General features: G+C 36.4%; 1 protein-coding gene across 1 annotated transcript; it reads right to left on the bottom strand.

Moving 5' to 3' along the window:
- Window positions 1-1,583: 1,583 nt before the first annotated feature.
- On the bottom strand, window positions 1,584-5,552 carry LOC113349883. Its single transcript, XM_026593919.1, has 2 exons — window positions 3,211-5,552; window positions 1,584-2,392 (listed from the first exon to the last, which is right to left on the bottom strand). Exons 1-2 carry the CDS (start codon window positions 4,807-4,809, stop codon window positions 2,006-2,008), a joined length of 1,986 nt encoding a protein of 661 aa, XP_026449704.1. The 5' UTR covers window positions 4,810-5,552; the 3' UTR covers window positions 1,584-2,005.
- Window positions 5,553-16,522: the final 10,970 nt, after the last annotated feature.

Raw genomic sequence — 16,522 nt, 5'->3', positions numbered from 1 at the left:
CAAATTTAAATGGACCTAGTGATCTTGTTAAGGGGTGGTCAAAATTGGTGATTTTACTTTAATACCCTTGAACTAATTAACTTGAAATTAAACCCTAAAATTAAAAACTAAAAAACTCTTAATCTTTCCTAATTCTCTTCTCTGCTCTGTCTGCTCGTCCACTTCATCTTCTCCCATTTCTTGCATCAACCGAAAATCTTGAACATTGATTTTCCAAAAAAATGGTTGATTCTACCGGCGAAAAGAAGACTCTAAGTGATGTCTAAACTCAAATCCATCATTGTGTTGTGTGATTTGGTTGTTATATTAGGTTAGAAATCGAAAATTCTGATTTCTACAAGTTCTTAAATGCATATCTTGCCGACTTTTCATAATAGCCATGGCGACTGTAAAAAATTTCAACAGCCGACAGGGTATTTTTTGAAGACCTTACCGGCTAATACAGTCGGCAAGGTCGTAACATGCATATCTTGCCGACTTTTCATAATATCCATGGCGACTGTAAATTTTTTCAACAGCCGAAAGGGTGTTTTTCTCAACAGCCGGCGGGTTTTTTTTTTTGTAGACCTTGCCGACTATATTAGTCGTCTCCTATGTGTCAAAAAAATAAAGTCGGCATTGTCTTCATTTGAATACCCTGCCGGCCAAAGTTAGTCGGCATCATCTTCATTCATCTACCTTGTCGGCCAAATATAGTCGGCATGGTATTCATTCGTCGATCTTGCCGACTTTTCATACTTTCAGAACTGAAAGTGTTGATTTCTGATCTAATTTTGAGTATGATTTCATACAACAGCTTTGCAATCCCCTTTTTAGAAGTGTTTGGGTAGTGTGTTTTCATTTCCGTTGCAAAAAAATTTCTCAAAACAAAAAAAAAATCATCAAAAATCTTCCCAAATAAGTTCAATTAAAAACAAAATTTCATAATCAAATTCATAATTTGATAAGTTTTAATCTACTCAATTAATAAATCTAAACACAATTAATTAAGCTAATCATATTTTTTTAGTGTTAATTAAACAAGGGTATGTTAGACATTTAGAAAATACATGGTTAAGGGGTGGCTTCTTTTACTTCAAAATGACAGCTTTTGTCTCGTTAGATATGCCCCAATCAAGACAGGTTATTTTATTTCCACCCAATATGACACGGTATAGAATGAAAATAATAATGTCCATCCCGGGAACTCATGATTTATAAAGGGGATACCACTATTAGCGGGGGTGATACCAATTCAGCAATCTGACGGTCAGGATCGCTTAATATTTTTTTGTCCTATATGAATTGGTATCACCCCCAAATAATACTGGTATCCCCTTTATAAATTGCGGGGAAACTAATCTGGGAATATATCTCCAAAATATTTATTAGCCGATAAAGAATGAAAATGTAATGCTGCTGCCCACCACTGGTAATTCTCCAAAGCCTGTATGCGTTGTGATCGGGATCTACTATTAGATGGAGAAGGAAACAAATTTCATAATGCCTTGGCGTCCGAAAAGAGCAAGAAGTAGGGATGAAATGACACAGTCCAGTAGAACTGTGACATTGGTGAAGGAATAAAAGGGTAATCTTCTTTGGACTGAAAAACGTAGCCATACAGCTTTTATTTGAACTCTTGTTAACAGTTGATTTTTCAAATATGCCTGCGACAAAAAGAAACAAAAAATAATCCAGATTGCAGGACATAACCGTAGCTAATCGACACAGATTACACAGATACATCAGTTCAAGGAAATATCAGAACCTCCTATGGATAAAAAATGAAAGAGGAAAAATAATATTCCTCTCTATTTCACAACACATCACATATAACACAGTAGTACAAAGAAGAGAAAGATGAGGATCTTCCTAATTAAGTCGCACCCAACAATTATCTAACTTTATCCTTCCGCCGCATCTTCCAAGGATGTCCATGAATCAGAACTTACAGATGAGCGAGCCTTGCAACTCTTCCTCATCCGGGATCCTGTATCTCTAAAAAGGTAAAGCACAAATTGAAATCCTACCCTAACGTTCCAACATCATCACTCACATATTGGCTGCCCTCGGTGCTTTTAGCAGACAACTGTCTCTTACCCTTTTTGCTCCTAGCCTTCTTGGCCTTCATCCGACGCTTTTTCTCATTGGCATCAACCCACGTGTAGTCAGATGGTATGTGAAAAGGATCAACCTCTTCCTTATGGCACCTGCTTTCATTGTCACTAGAGTGCCCACCACGGCCTCCCTTCATCCAAGAAATCCATGAAGTTGATCCCTCTGAGTCTTTGGCTCTGGCATCCTGGAAATTTGGACTTGACATGGGTGTAGAGAACTCCTCCACTGGTTGAAGCTCTTCAAATTTTGTGAAAGTTACAATGACCCTAATAGTTGGAACTATAGGAATAGCAATCTGAGATGAACAAAACCAAAACATTATATACACTGGAAGGCTGTGAATGTAAGAGTAAGACTATTAAACCATCTATTTTGTATTCAACCGCAAAAGTATTTGTGAAATGGAAAACAAAAACATATAACTGTCGACATAGTTTCATCCTAACTTTTTTAGATTAATCAATTTTGACCAACCTCATTCTTTCCTTCCCATAATGAGCTTATAGCCTTTTAATGGGTAAAACTTCTAACATATCTTGGACACAAATACACCTCTAGAATATGAATGCACCGCTTCAATCCTTCTCAAGGCGTGAACAAGCAAGCATGAAGATTTGCATACTTTGAACTCACTTAATTGCACAAGCTAGTTTCCATACTAGATACCGAACTAATGCACTTAGGACAGACACATTTACTTCTTGTGTTTACACAGAGTACTTGTGGCATGGCTAAACCTAGGACGCTGAAAGACTCTGGCTCAGATATTCATGGATGATCCATCACAATGAGATATGAATCACTAGCCAGTTTTGTATGTCCAAGCAATTCACTCTACATTGAAGCGGTACGTAGACTAAAAGCTAGTTAATTTATTAACTGCTGTACACATGCGAGAGCATAAATGGCTGTTGCGTTTAGAAATCCCATACAACTAACGTAGGGAAAGAAACACAAATCAATAAACATAGTCAAATAACAATGCTCTTTATCTTTAGCACATGGGAAACATATTTCTTTGAAGAAGTGCAACAGCCTACCAACAGAAAGAAGAGTCCACATGATAGTAAAAAGAGAAAATACCCAAGTTGTAAGAAAAGAACCTGAGATTACCTTGACAGGGAATGTGCCGTGTGGTAGCTTGGTGGTCAAAAGCTCTCTGAGTCTCCTGACAGCCTTAACCTTGTTTGCTAAGATGTCGAGTAATGGCAAGAGCTCTTCTGTTTTTAGAGGAAAGTCAGGCGTCAACCATAAAACCGGTCTCAAACCTTTTTTGTACTCGCTCTCACTCTTAGACTCGCCTGTGGCACCGCTCTTTTTTTTCTTTTTACTTGTTTTCTCTTTCCCCTTCTTAACATCCCCAGAATCATCTTTGTGCAAATCAGACGATGACCTCTGATAGTCAAGCCTTTTCTGGTCGCCTTCCTCTGGGGCCAGTTTGGAGAACTTCTTCAGAATCTTGGAGTCCTCAGGGTCGTCAACCCCATGCTTTGAACCCTTCTTTTTCCAGTCAAACCAACTCTTCTTCTCCTTAGTAAAGCTATTGGGTTCACAATTTTCATTTGAACCTCCAGCACCATTTTCCTGAGCCTCACAAGCCCCATGCTCCTCATCCTCACCCAAACCATCAGAATTACCACCCATCCTGAGTGCAGAATCTAATTGTTTCCTTTCTTCAGCTGTTAATACATCATCAAACTCATCATTATCAGCACCACCCACTGTCCTCTCATCATTTTCTGCAGCAAATAGTTCTTCATCGGTCATTGCACCAGGGACACGTCTTGACTTTACACTCACCATCACATGAAGCATATCATAAACCTTCGCCTTCCAACTCCCAACCATTTCGGTCCTCTCCTGCCGGCGCCAATTTATATGGGGAATCAGCTCAGCTTGTGTAACATCAATCCCAGGCCTATACATGTTAGTCTGAGACATCAAAGCTACCTCATGAGCAACCTCAGCTTCCGTGGGCCGATTCCCAGCTCCTTCTAGAGCATTTGTAATTTCTTTTTCCTTGTGTGCAAGAACAATCAAAGAACCAGGAGGTACGGATACATTCCCATCATCTGAACTATAACCTTCTCCAAGAAAGAGAAATGTTTGATCTGATCGTTGAATCCGGAACCCATCAAAACCAGCAAGGGTCATATCAGCACGTAGATTAGAACCACGTTTCCAGATGCGGTATGTATCTGATGGAGCAATTCGACCAATAAAGGGAATGACAGAACTCTCAAAATGAAAGGTTATCTCCATGTAAAAATCACGAATCCGAGCTGCAGATGACACAATTCGTGGAAGACGACGACACCATTTTTCCCAAGCAAGAGGCTGATAATGCCGTGCAATGATCATTGCAATTGAATCCTCACGGGTGCAAACAGCTTCTTGAAGAGCACTCCAACCATTTTCATTTTGTAAACTCCAATCAGCACCAGCACACATCAAAATCTCTGCAGAAATTGCATCACGAAGACGAACAGCAAGGTGAAGTGGAGTCTCACGGCCAGGAACATCACGCCGATCTATAGAAGCTGAAACAAGATCTGCTTGGGTCTCAGCTGCCATAGATTCAGCTTCAGTAGTAACCTCACCAGCCTTAGGTAAACGAGGTAGCGAAGAGACAATTCTCTTAAGGGAGACATAATCACGGCGAGCCACTGCAAAGTGAACAGAACTATGGCAATACTTGGACAAATCTTCCATGGCAAAATTTCTGTAATTACTATGCTATATGTTCCCCTTCATAGCCAAAAATAGAGCTCTAAAGAGAACCTAAAAATCCCCAAATTTTGCAATTTCTTTAAATCCCTCCTGCAGTACTCACTTTCACTTAACCCTAAATCTACTCCATTCTAAAATTCAAGCCTTGTCAGCAAGAAACACTTATAGAAACCCTAAAATAGGAAACTAAATCCACTGAAATCTTAAAATAACCTCTCTATTTAAAACCCTTTTTTCTCAGTAAACAAAAAAAAGAAAAAAGAAACTATCTGAATCACCTGAACCACTAGAAACTATCAAATTAATGCCTCCCCCCTTTATTCAATCAATTTTTATTTTATTTTTACTTGGATTGATCTCAAGCTCAGACTCTTACTCAGAAAACAAGATCTTCAGTGAATTTCTGTGAACAAGGAATCAAAACTTGAAGACAACTTTATAAAATGAAAGGTTTACCTCAAAAAATCGATCTATCTTAGAAATTAGCAGAAGGAGTCGTTTACTCTTCTCACTCAACAAGGTCAAGATTAGTGAGTTATGAATCGGTTTAAGAAATTCTGGGTATTAAAATGTTGACAGAAGAAGAAGAAGAAGAATAGAAATGACTCGAACTTGATCCCACTACTCATGACCACCATTAACAACAACTTCTGCTGCTACTTTTCTTTGACTTTTTCTTTTGTTTATTACATTTTCACAGACATATTATTATAATACCCTTCCATTTTGGTGTTTATTACTGTTATGGGATTAACGGAATAACGGGGTTTAAGAAAAGAAAGAAAGAAAGAGAAATAATAATGTTCGTCTCGTCTCGTCTCGTCTCGTTCTCGTTAGCAAATCAGAGAGGTCACGTGAAGAGACATTACACGTGCTACTGTTACTACTCCAGTGTTTTTGTTTAATTAACATTCTTCCAAATTGCTGGATTTTAAGACCTGCCAACCCATCACGCGTTAAACTTTCTCTATATCCAGCTCCAAACTTCACCCTAGGGCCATCACACCCCGTTTCTTTTTCATATTATTAATTATCCCCACCCAAAGGCTGCTGTATTGAGAAGTCGCGGCCTAACTACCAAAGCTAGCAAGCAGCCATGAGAGAAAGAACACACACTTGTTACCTCAACCTGGTTTCAGTTTCCGTCATCCTATCTTGGGATGACTCTATCTTACCAGTGATTCAATAGCTTTCCATCTGACTAGCCAACAGGTAGAAATTCGACAATGCGGCTACTCAAAGTTCTTCCACAGCTTAATTGGAAATTTACATCCGGTTCTAAGACAGTGTATGAACAATGATCCGCTTTTTATGGTGGTCCCACAATGTAGTTAGAGGATCTCCATGGTCGAATTCGATGATGATGATCATTACTTACTGGTAAGGCACTGTGCACTGCTGGAAAGATGATGGAGATAAATAATGTACAACACATGCATCACAAAAATAAATATGTATAAAATAAGGTATATAGTCGGTGCGTACACATTCGACAAAGATGATACTTAAATCTAACAAAAGAAAAAGGCCTAGATTGTCGGATACATGTGGTAGAGGCGTTCTTAGGAAATGTATATTACTCGCTCCGTTACACTATTATATGACCTACTTATTTTAAAATTGTCCTACTAATATTTGATCTATCCTACCAGCCAAATCGATATTTCTAAAACTATTCTTTTAATTAATTATCTTTGATATCAAAAGAATATATAATTTGATATCCACGTACATATTCGTTAGATTTTAAAATATTTTTCATTGATATAAAATTTATAAATATCCATGATATAGTTTGAGACAAAAATTATCTCTAAATTTTACTAGTTATTATTATTGATAAGGGTATAATTATAAAAAAATATTTAATAATATTTTAATAGTGGGACGGAAGGAGTAGCTTGTTTTCTTAAGAGAAAAAAACTACAGTGTATGGCACCGGTTATAGATGACCGATCGGCGACGTATATCATTGTTACACGATGACAAATAAGAGTCGATTTCAAAAATAAACATATTATAGGTAAAATGACAAATCACAGCATGACGCGTTAAGAAAAAAATCATGACACAGGGTGGTTTTAAATCTGAGAATTCGAGACATGAGAAACTACCTAAGTAATGCTATTCTTGTGGAGTTTTCGGGCAGTTGCGTCAATGTCCAATGTCCGTCTTTTTTCGGATCTTTGAAGAGGGTAAGATAGAGTCTGAAAAAGAATTCTTTGCATAAGGAATAGCCAAATGTTCAAATGAAATTAGAGATTTCTTTAAGCCAAAAATTGGGATGAATTATTCTTCCTCTCATGGGTTTGATCGTCGAAACCCTAACTCCGACAGCTTATCATCTTCCGAGTATCTCGGCGGCAGTTTGAGAAGTGGGATTGACTTGGTAGTACGACCACTAGACTCTACGAGTTCTCCTTCTTTTCCTGCGACAAACTCGAGCAACCTAACTCTCCATAAACATCCATCAATTACTAACCTAATCAAAGCTTAACACCCATCAACATTACTTCCATTATACCTGAACCAAATCCCAACTCGTTAATCCAGGAAAAGCAGATATTGAATACTCCAATCCCAAACCTTTCAAACAACCACATTTAAACCTGTTTATACGGGAATTTACCCCAACTTCCTCTTAGGGCACCAACCAGCTCACCTTTTCTATCCAGCAGAAATCCGACCTCAGCTTCTTTTACCAAGAACAGTGTCGGTCCTTAGCCCACCGTTCCCCTCTTTCACAACCTTGCTCAGAGTCAAATACCACGATCACTACTACCAAATCATCTGAAACTTTATATCCCAAGTCCCTCGTACCAAAATCATTCTCTTAAACCTAAAGAATCTTGAAAAATTGTGAGCTAGAGTTACGTCAGATGAGGATGAGCAAGTTCCATTGGAATCTATCAGAAAGAAGAGAGGTCATACATCTATGGATTGGAGTTACAATGCTAAGATACCCGAGACGACGAGGGTATCAAGTACACCACAATCTTTTTGTATCAACCTACTACAGAAACACCTTACATAATCTTATAGAGGCAATAGATGTTAAAAGATTATTTCAAAAAGACGTAACTTGGTAAACGGCTTAAGTTCGTGGGCGGACCAATCTATATGATCGTACCAGGTTTGATTAACATACAAGTGTATCTAATTTAGTTATAAAGACAAGCTATATAATTCGAAAGAAAAATAAATCATACAACAGAAAAGATTTTATTAACAAGGAAAACTGCAAGGCAGAAAAACCCCGGGACCTAGTCCATCTTTGAATTCTCTCAGAACTAAGTCGCTATACAAATTGACTACCGCAACTTCATATAGTTGAGACCAAGTAAACTACTCCTCGTCACTCAGTTCTTTCAGTATCCCTACATCAACAACCAATCTGGACTATACATGTGAAGACTTTTGTTTATCGACTCCTTTGGATCGCAATCCGAAACAATAAAGGATTAACCTATTTCAATAGCCACACACTTATTAATATCCAAAATCAAAGGTTCAATCAGAGATAAATAAAGTCAAATGATCTTCTGTATAATCAATATACTCATTTGTGGCCAAAGATCACCAAGATAAATATTACCAAAATAACCTATCTTAGTTTACAAACTATCAACGCAATTCTCAAAAGAGAAACAACTAGATAGATTGTCGATCTTTACAAAAAGTCTGATGTCTACCGAAATAAACTGTTTATTTGGATCCCAGTCAATCAAGTGTGCAAGAAGTATCGTAAAGATCTGAATACCAAAAAAAAAACTCTTAATCTTCTTCATTCTTTAAATTACCTGCACAAACAACTTGACTTCTACTAATAATTGACCACACACAGAATAGAGTTTGTTAACATTAGATGATCACTAGTTCTATCTTCAGACATTGTAAATAAATAATCAATCCTCGAACAAACTCCAGTGTCCTTATACCAGAAGAGAATTGTTAGAGCACTGTTCGGTAGAACTCGCATGCGTTGCTCTCTCAAGCATGTTTGTCAATGTTAGTGACCAAAACTATATGTCTTGATTTCTAGCCTATCTATAGATGTCTCGGACTAGGATATATATTGTGTAGTTGAGCTTAGTTTTCACGGCGTTCATCATTTGAAGACGAATAACTACTAAGAGGAGCTTGTGGAACTTCATCGACAAAAGGTATGTAGAGACTTGAACTCATCTATCACTTGGAAAGTCTATTTCTACTCTATCTCCTATACTGAGACATAAGTCGTATTACGATATAGTTTTCTATATACACATTTGAGATTTCGAGCTGAGTTTATCTAGCTTACATATTTCTTGAAATATGTGTTGGAAAGATGTTAGAGCATTGCTCGGTCGAACTCGCATGCATTGCTATATCAAGCATGTTTGTCAATGTTAGTGATCAAAACTATAAGTCTTGATTTCTAGTCTACTATAGCTAAGTCTCGGACTAGGATAGAAAGTGTAGTTGAGCTCAAGAACTCCATGGACGATCATCATACAAGACGAAGATCTACTCAAGGAACTGGTGGAACTTCATCGACAAAAAGGTATGTGGAGACTTGAACTTATCTATCACTCAAAAATCTATCTACTCTATCTCCTATCTTGAGACAAAAGTCGTTTTGCTATATAAACTTTGATTATACACATTTGTTATTTCGAGCCGAGTTTAACTCGCCTATCTATTTCTCGAAATATGTGTTGGTAAGCTTTCGCTTTGGCCAAGTTCATCTTTACCTAGTGACGAAAGTCATGTTATATTTCAATCACTTTGAAAATTGCTTTGACGAAAAATGGTTTGTGAATAACAACTATATAACATCCTCTAAGAATGTTTCAATGATTGAAATGAGAGTTTATATTATATAACCAATGATGGATATAAGCATTATTATGGAAACACATATATGTATAAGTCCTTATTCCTTGAACCGAAGTTTGCGAACTTTGTTGATCAAGAGAACTGGAACAAGAGCAGTGAACTAAGTCCGCGAACTGGCGGAAGTTCTTGATCCGAGAAAATCTATTGGAGTTTGAGAACTCCTTCCGAGAACTTAAGTCCGCGAACCCAGTCCGCGAACTTGAGTTAGGTTATATCTAAACACAATTATTGGTGAACTCATGTTTATATAAACTAAGGAATTCTAATTGCAAACCTTGGCTATAAAGTTCATGAACCGATTCGAGTGAATCGAATCGTTTTTGCTTCAATTGTGTCTTGTGTAGTTACATAAGATTTCCTTGCAATTGAACAACTCTCTAACTAGTTCATTTGAGTCATTTGAACTAGTTATGGTGAAGAAGAATATGGTTGATATGAAAGTACTCATATGTCTAACCATTTGGTTAACTATTGTTGAACCAACAAATGTACATGTTTGGGTACGGTTACATAAACCTAGAAACGTGCATTTCATTTGTGTGTAACAAGCTAGGTTTTCGATCTAACGGTTGAAAGATATTAGATTGAATCTAATCAGGTTTTCATCTAACGGTGAATATTGAATGCTTTGTTACCAAGCTAACATTGATTGCAAACCCTGATTTGAAAGACTATATAAGGGAGAACTCTAGCAACTGGGAAACCTAATACCCACACCTTACGTGTGATACTAGTTGTGTAAGCTAGAGTTGATTCTCCTTTAACCTTTGGTTTCTTCTTCTAAACCAGGTTAACGACTTAAATACTTCATTGGGATTGTGAAGCCAGACCGATACTACTTTCTCGTAGTTGTCTGATCTGATCTTGCTATTTCTATCGTACGAGTATAATCGCAAAGATTGGCTTGAGATTGATATTTCCTATAGGCAAGATATAAAAGTAGTCACAAACATCTTCATCTCATCGTTTGTGATTCCACAATATCTTCTTTCGTCGCGTCGATTAAGATTATTGTGAGGCGATTGATAATACTAGGCTGTTCTTCGGGAATATAAGTCTGGGATATCAATTGGTTCCTGTTTACCTTGATTTATCAAAAGACGGAACAAAACTTGTAGGTATATCCGTGGGAGATGGAATTATCTATTATCGTAGACTTTTATGTGTGATACATATTTGTTTATTAAAGTCTTCGACTTTGGGTCGTAGAAACTCTTAGTTGTGGGTGAGATCAGCTAAGGGAATCAAGTGCATAGTATCCTTCTGGGATCAGAGACGTAAGGAGAACAACTGTACCTTGGATCAGTGTGAGATTGATTGGGGTTCAACTACAGTACAGACCGAAGTTAGTTTGTAGTAGGCTAGTGTCTGTAGCGTCTTAATACGGTGTGTGTTCAATATGGACTAGGTCCCGGGGTTTTTCTGCATTTGCGGTTTCCTTGTTAACAAAATTCTGGTGTCTGTGTTATTTTTATTTTCGCATTATATTGTTTATCTTTATAATTGAAAAATCACAGGTTGTGCGTTAGAATAAATCAATTGGAAATCCGACCTTTGGTTGTTGATTGAAATTGATTGATACTTGAACATTGGTCTTTGGTACCGTTCAAGTTATCTCTCTAGTATTTGATAAAGACTAGAAGATTTCTATTTGCTTGAGTATAGATCAAATCGAGAGATTGAGATATTAACTCTTTGATATACGTTTTTAAGATTGAGTCTTATTGATTCTCTTAAAAGTATATAGAGTTTGTCCGTATAGATTGCTAAGAGAAATATTGGGTGTGGTTGTTGTACCTACGCTTTTTCAATTGGTATCAGAGCAGGCAAACACGTGTAAGACCTTACAAGTCTGTGTTTGTAGTGATCTGACTCTATGGACAGAGGTGCTATCTCTATTAACGTACCACCAGTCTTCGATGGTTCAAACTACCCATGGTGGAAAGTTGTTATGCGTGCTTTTCTTCAAGCTCGTGATTTTCGAACATGGGTACGTGTCGTTAATGGCTATGATCCTCCGGTTAATACAGAAGGCGATGTATCTGTGCCTAAGGATGTTGGTAGATATAGTCCAGAAGAAATCTTTGCTGCAAAGCAAAATTCTGATGGCTTAGATGCTATCAAACAGGCCATTACCTCAGACCTTCAGCACTATGTGTCTACTTGCACTAAGTCTAAAGATGCCTGGTATATCTTAGAAACTATATTTGAAGATTATAGATACGTTTCTAAGAAGCATACCATCGATGGAGGAAACAACCTCAACACTCTCTACAAAAATAATCCTTTTGGAAAGGTAAAAATTCTTGATCAAAATTCTGTTCAAACTTTTGCATTCAATGATGTTTCCGACGCAAGTGAAACCTCTAACTTGTCCTGGGATGATGAATGTTATTCAAATGGTGATCTGTTTGATAAACCATTGATAATAGAAAGGATCAAAGAATTTGTAAAAGGAAGCATTAGATGTGATAAACGTCTCTTTTCAGAATTTGTTGTTAATGATTCTGTGAAAGAAAAATCTTTAAGTGTCAACGGTTTGAATACGTTTGATGGATGTGGTGAACCCTCAGCTCTTGCAGCAAAAACATCCACATACTCAAGTTCTGATTCAGAATTTGAGTCTGACACAGAGATTTTCGAATTCTTGAATAGAGAGGTTCTTCAGGAAAATCTTCAATTGAAAGATTCATTGAAGAAACTAGTATCATTAATCCTGGTGAAAACTCTTGAGATAGATTGTCTCAATGATGAACTCACCAGAACCATTGCTTTAAAGGAAAAAGAGACTAACACTCTTAAAGATGATCTACAAAGATTATCTGGAAGCTCTGACAAAATTTCAGCAATGCTATTTGGTCAGAAGTCCTTTGTAAACACAAATGGTTTAGGATTTAAAGGCAAAAATGTTAGCATTGTCAACTCTGTTGTTTCTATTAATCATGGAATAAAAATTGACAGTTGTGATAAATAGAAGGCATTTCAACAAGACAAAGGATCCTTGATTTGTTCGTTTTATGCAAAAGCAAATCATGTTCAAAGCACGTGTTGGAGATTCAGAAGGAGCAATAAGAAAATCACCAAACTGCAAAAGAACATGCAAAAGATGAATCTGGATAGTCAATATGGGTCTCATGAAACCAGTGCTTCCATAATCATAAGAGGTAGGAAATCTATTTATACAACAAACCTTGGTAAACCACTATGTGGTAAACAAGGGGAGCGTTTGGCTCACAACGTCTCTGTCTATTACCAGAGACGTTCATATCCTCATCTTTAACTTGAGAAAATGGGGTTTTGCGTCTTTTTGGCTCAAGTATGGTATTTTTGTTAAGAAAATATTCTCCTAACAATATAGATAATGGATCATTAAACTACAGAAGACTTGTTCTTATAGGGTTTAGACGTTCATAAGTCTATTTATAAAATCGTTTGTAGACTTCCTCCTTCCCAAAAAAGATACAGTTTCATGGCTCCTGTAACTAGAGGCACCACAAGCAGGGATGCAGTCGAAGCAGCTAACGTGTATCTGTGTAAAGGAATTTCTTCCTCAAAGGTGAAGAAAGTGAAGGCTACAAATGATGGAGAAGGTTCTTCCTCTAATTGGTTCTTGTCTTTTTATCAGCTTGATGATAACTTCAGGGACTTGGTGAAAGAATTCATCAACGGAAGAAACGATTTAAAATCTCACATTGTTTCGTCTTTAGAAAAGTTAATTCACTATGAACGAATGTTGTCTCAAAAAACAAACACCGTGCGTGAACTAAAAAGAGAACTTAGTGAGTTGACAGATATTTCTGAAGACTTGGAGGAATTGAACGATCCCATAATCAATGGGTTTTCCAATAATAAGAAGGAATTCTCTGTAGATGCTCTGAGAAAGATCTACAACGACTAGTAAGTATTCGGATGAGAAATTTTCTTTTCTTGTTTTTATTAAGAAGAATAACTAGAGTTTGGAATAGCCATTATTGTGTTTACACATATCTATGTCCAACGTTTTCATATTCATGTTTTTAGGTTTATTTGTTTAAATTCTAAAACTGGTTGGAAGATGATTTTTGCAGTATTAATCTTTATGGTTTTATATATTGCAATTTGTTATGTGATATGTATGTTTGCGTCCGTGAATATGATTGTCCCATACCTTGTCAAAAGTGAAGTCTTTCGTAAGTCGATATTCACGTATTGATAAAAGAATGAATGGACTTTTTACAAATACAAAAGTTAAGCCTATTATGTCAATTATTGATGGAGGATAGGTTAAAATCTTTTGTTTACAAGGATTATGTCTATTGAATGTCTTTATGCGAATAGTGATGGAAAATAGAATGAATCCTTGTGTATTCCGCAGTATTGATCTTCCCCGATCCATAATTTTATGTATATATTGTGTTGTTCCGTAAGGTGTCTTATATTGAGCACTATCGACTGAGTTGATTATTTTCTTATGATTAGCTTAGTTGTTGCTCCATGAGGTACTTTATGTCGAGCATGACCAATTAAATTGATTACTTTTTGTGTTTAATTTGGTTGTGTATTCCGATGAGATCAATTATGGGTTCTCTTGTGATTAATCTAATTGATCATTTTTTATTCTCCATAAGTTCACTTATGTTGAGCATTTCCGATTAAATTAATCATAAGTTCTCTTTTGGTTAATTTAATTGAGTATTTTTGGATTCAAATTCATACTCGTATGTGATTTGTTATGTCCAAAGAAATCCTTCTTTTATTTCGAAATTAAGGTCGCCCTTGTTGTTCTTTTGGGAATGACATTTTATGGGGGAGAGTTCTTAATTGCCAAATCTTTGTGGGGAGTACGGCTGTGGAATATTATAGGGGAAATCTTGTATCTTTAAACTCTTTTATGAATGCATTTAGCTTCGGCTTTATGATTGCATATAAACAAGATGATATATGCTTTCTTTTGGTCATGAAATATCTCTTTCGGAAATTTCATTAGGATCCCGTTCTTGTACCTTTGCCAATTTTATTGACAAAAAGGGGGAGAATTAATATGTAGTTCACACTACAAATACATATGGTTTTCGGGTCATTATGTAAGGGGGTGTGGTTTCCATCTGAGATGGAGTATTGACTAAGGGGGAGTGATACATATCACCATAATATTGTTGTCAAAGTTGTGATACAATTGAACTTTGATGTTGTGTAATGATATTATGACACTGTATAACAATGATCGAGAATTATGTTTTTTCATTGTTATAGCTACGGATTTTCAACAACGATGATGTTGAACTTACAACCTTTGGGATCATTGGAGTACTTGGAAGTGACGAAGATTTTGAGTAATGTTGAAGATTAGACACGTGGAATAGGAGCTACATAAGTTTCTTTATCTTTTTTGTATTCCATATGTATTGATAGTTTTTTCACTAAAATTGACAAAGGGGGAAATTGTTAGAGCATTGCTCGGTCGAACTCGCATGCGTTGCTATCTCAAGCATATTTGTCAATGTTAGTGATCAATACTATAAGTCTTGATTTCTAGTCTACTATAGCTAAGTCTCGGACTAGGATAAAAATTGTAATTGAGATCAAGAACTCCATGGCGGATCATCATACAAGACGAATAACTACTCAAGGAACTGGTGGAACTTCATTGACAAATAGGTATGTGGAGACTTGAACTTATCTATCACTCAAAAGTCTATCTATCCTATCTCCTATCTTGAGACAAAAGTCGTTTTGCTATATATACTTTGATTATACACATTTGCTATTTTGAGCCGAGTTTTACTCGCCTATCTATTTCTCGAAATATGTGTTGGTAAGCTTTCGCTTTGGCCAAGTTCATCTTTACCTAGTGACGAAAGTCATGTTATGTTTCAATCACTTTGAAAATTGCTTTGACGAAAAATGGTTTGTGAATAACAACTATATAACGTCCTCTAAGAATGTTTCAATGATTGAAATGAGAGTTTAGATTATATAACCAATGATGGATATAAGCATTGTTGTGGAAACACATATATGCATAAGTCCTTATTCCTTGAACCGAGGATTGTGAGAAACACCAGAAGGTAAGTTGAGCTCTGCGAATCGGGCGACCAACTCGTCCAATTTTTCTCGGCTTCAAGTACAAATTTCAGTGTTCTTTATCATTAATTCAGGTGATTTCAGACCAAATATTTCTCAAATGATTGATGTTCATTAATCGGTGTTGGTTACTTCTTAATTCTCTATTTTTTCTTGTAATTTTCATGGATAAATCTCAAAATTCTGAAATGAATTCATCCATTGTGGATCTGAATAATTCTGTTGAGGAAAGTCCTTCAATAGATCTTATCAATGGTACTGAAGATAGATGTGCGGCGTGGAAGTTTTCTTTGATTGGTCGACTTGATTTGCTTCGTCTAAAATTTGCAGATGTTGTATCAAACTTGAAATCTCAATGGAAATTAGTTGGTCAATGTAATATTATACCATTAGGAAAGGGATTCTTTACAATTAAACTTGATAATGAAAGAGATCAAAGTTATATCAAAACTGGAAATTGGGAGGTAGATTATCAAACTTTATGGATTCGAAATTGATACCAGATTTTCGCCCTGAGTTATATAGAACTTCTATAGCAATGGTTTGGGTTCATTTTCCTGGACTGAGTTTAGAATATTGGGATGAGCAGACTCTTTTTCAAATCATCAAAGCTTTGGGAGATCCAGTCAAGGTAGATGAAGCTACTTTAAATTTTGAAAATGGTTTATATGCAAGAGTACTCATTCAAATTGATTTAGCAAAGAAAATTCCACATAAACTATGGATCAAAACAAAGTTTGGAGGATTTATGCAA

Source organism: Papaver somniferum, chromosome 2 (assembly GCF_003573695.1).
Source record: "Papaver somniferum cultivar HN1 chromosome 2, ASM357369v1, whole genome shotgun sequence".
Lineage (NCBI taxonomy): Eukaryota > Viridiplantae > Streptophyta > Magnoliopsida > Ranunculales > Papaveraceae > Papaver > Papaver somniferum.
Note: the sequence above shows the minus strand (reverse complement) of the source record. Positions and strands in the feature narration are given on the sequence as shown.

Excerpts from the sequence above, each read along its gene's own strand:
- LOC113349883 (XM_026593919.1), bottom strand. The coding sequence starts at position 4,809 with ATGGAAGATTTGTCCAAGTATTGCCATAGTTCTGTTCACTTTGCAGTG. Across the intron at positions 2,393-3,210 it reads ACGGCACATTCCCTGTCAAG|ATTGCTATTCCTATAGTTCC; the intron begins GTAATCTCAGGT and ends TGTTCATCTCAG.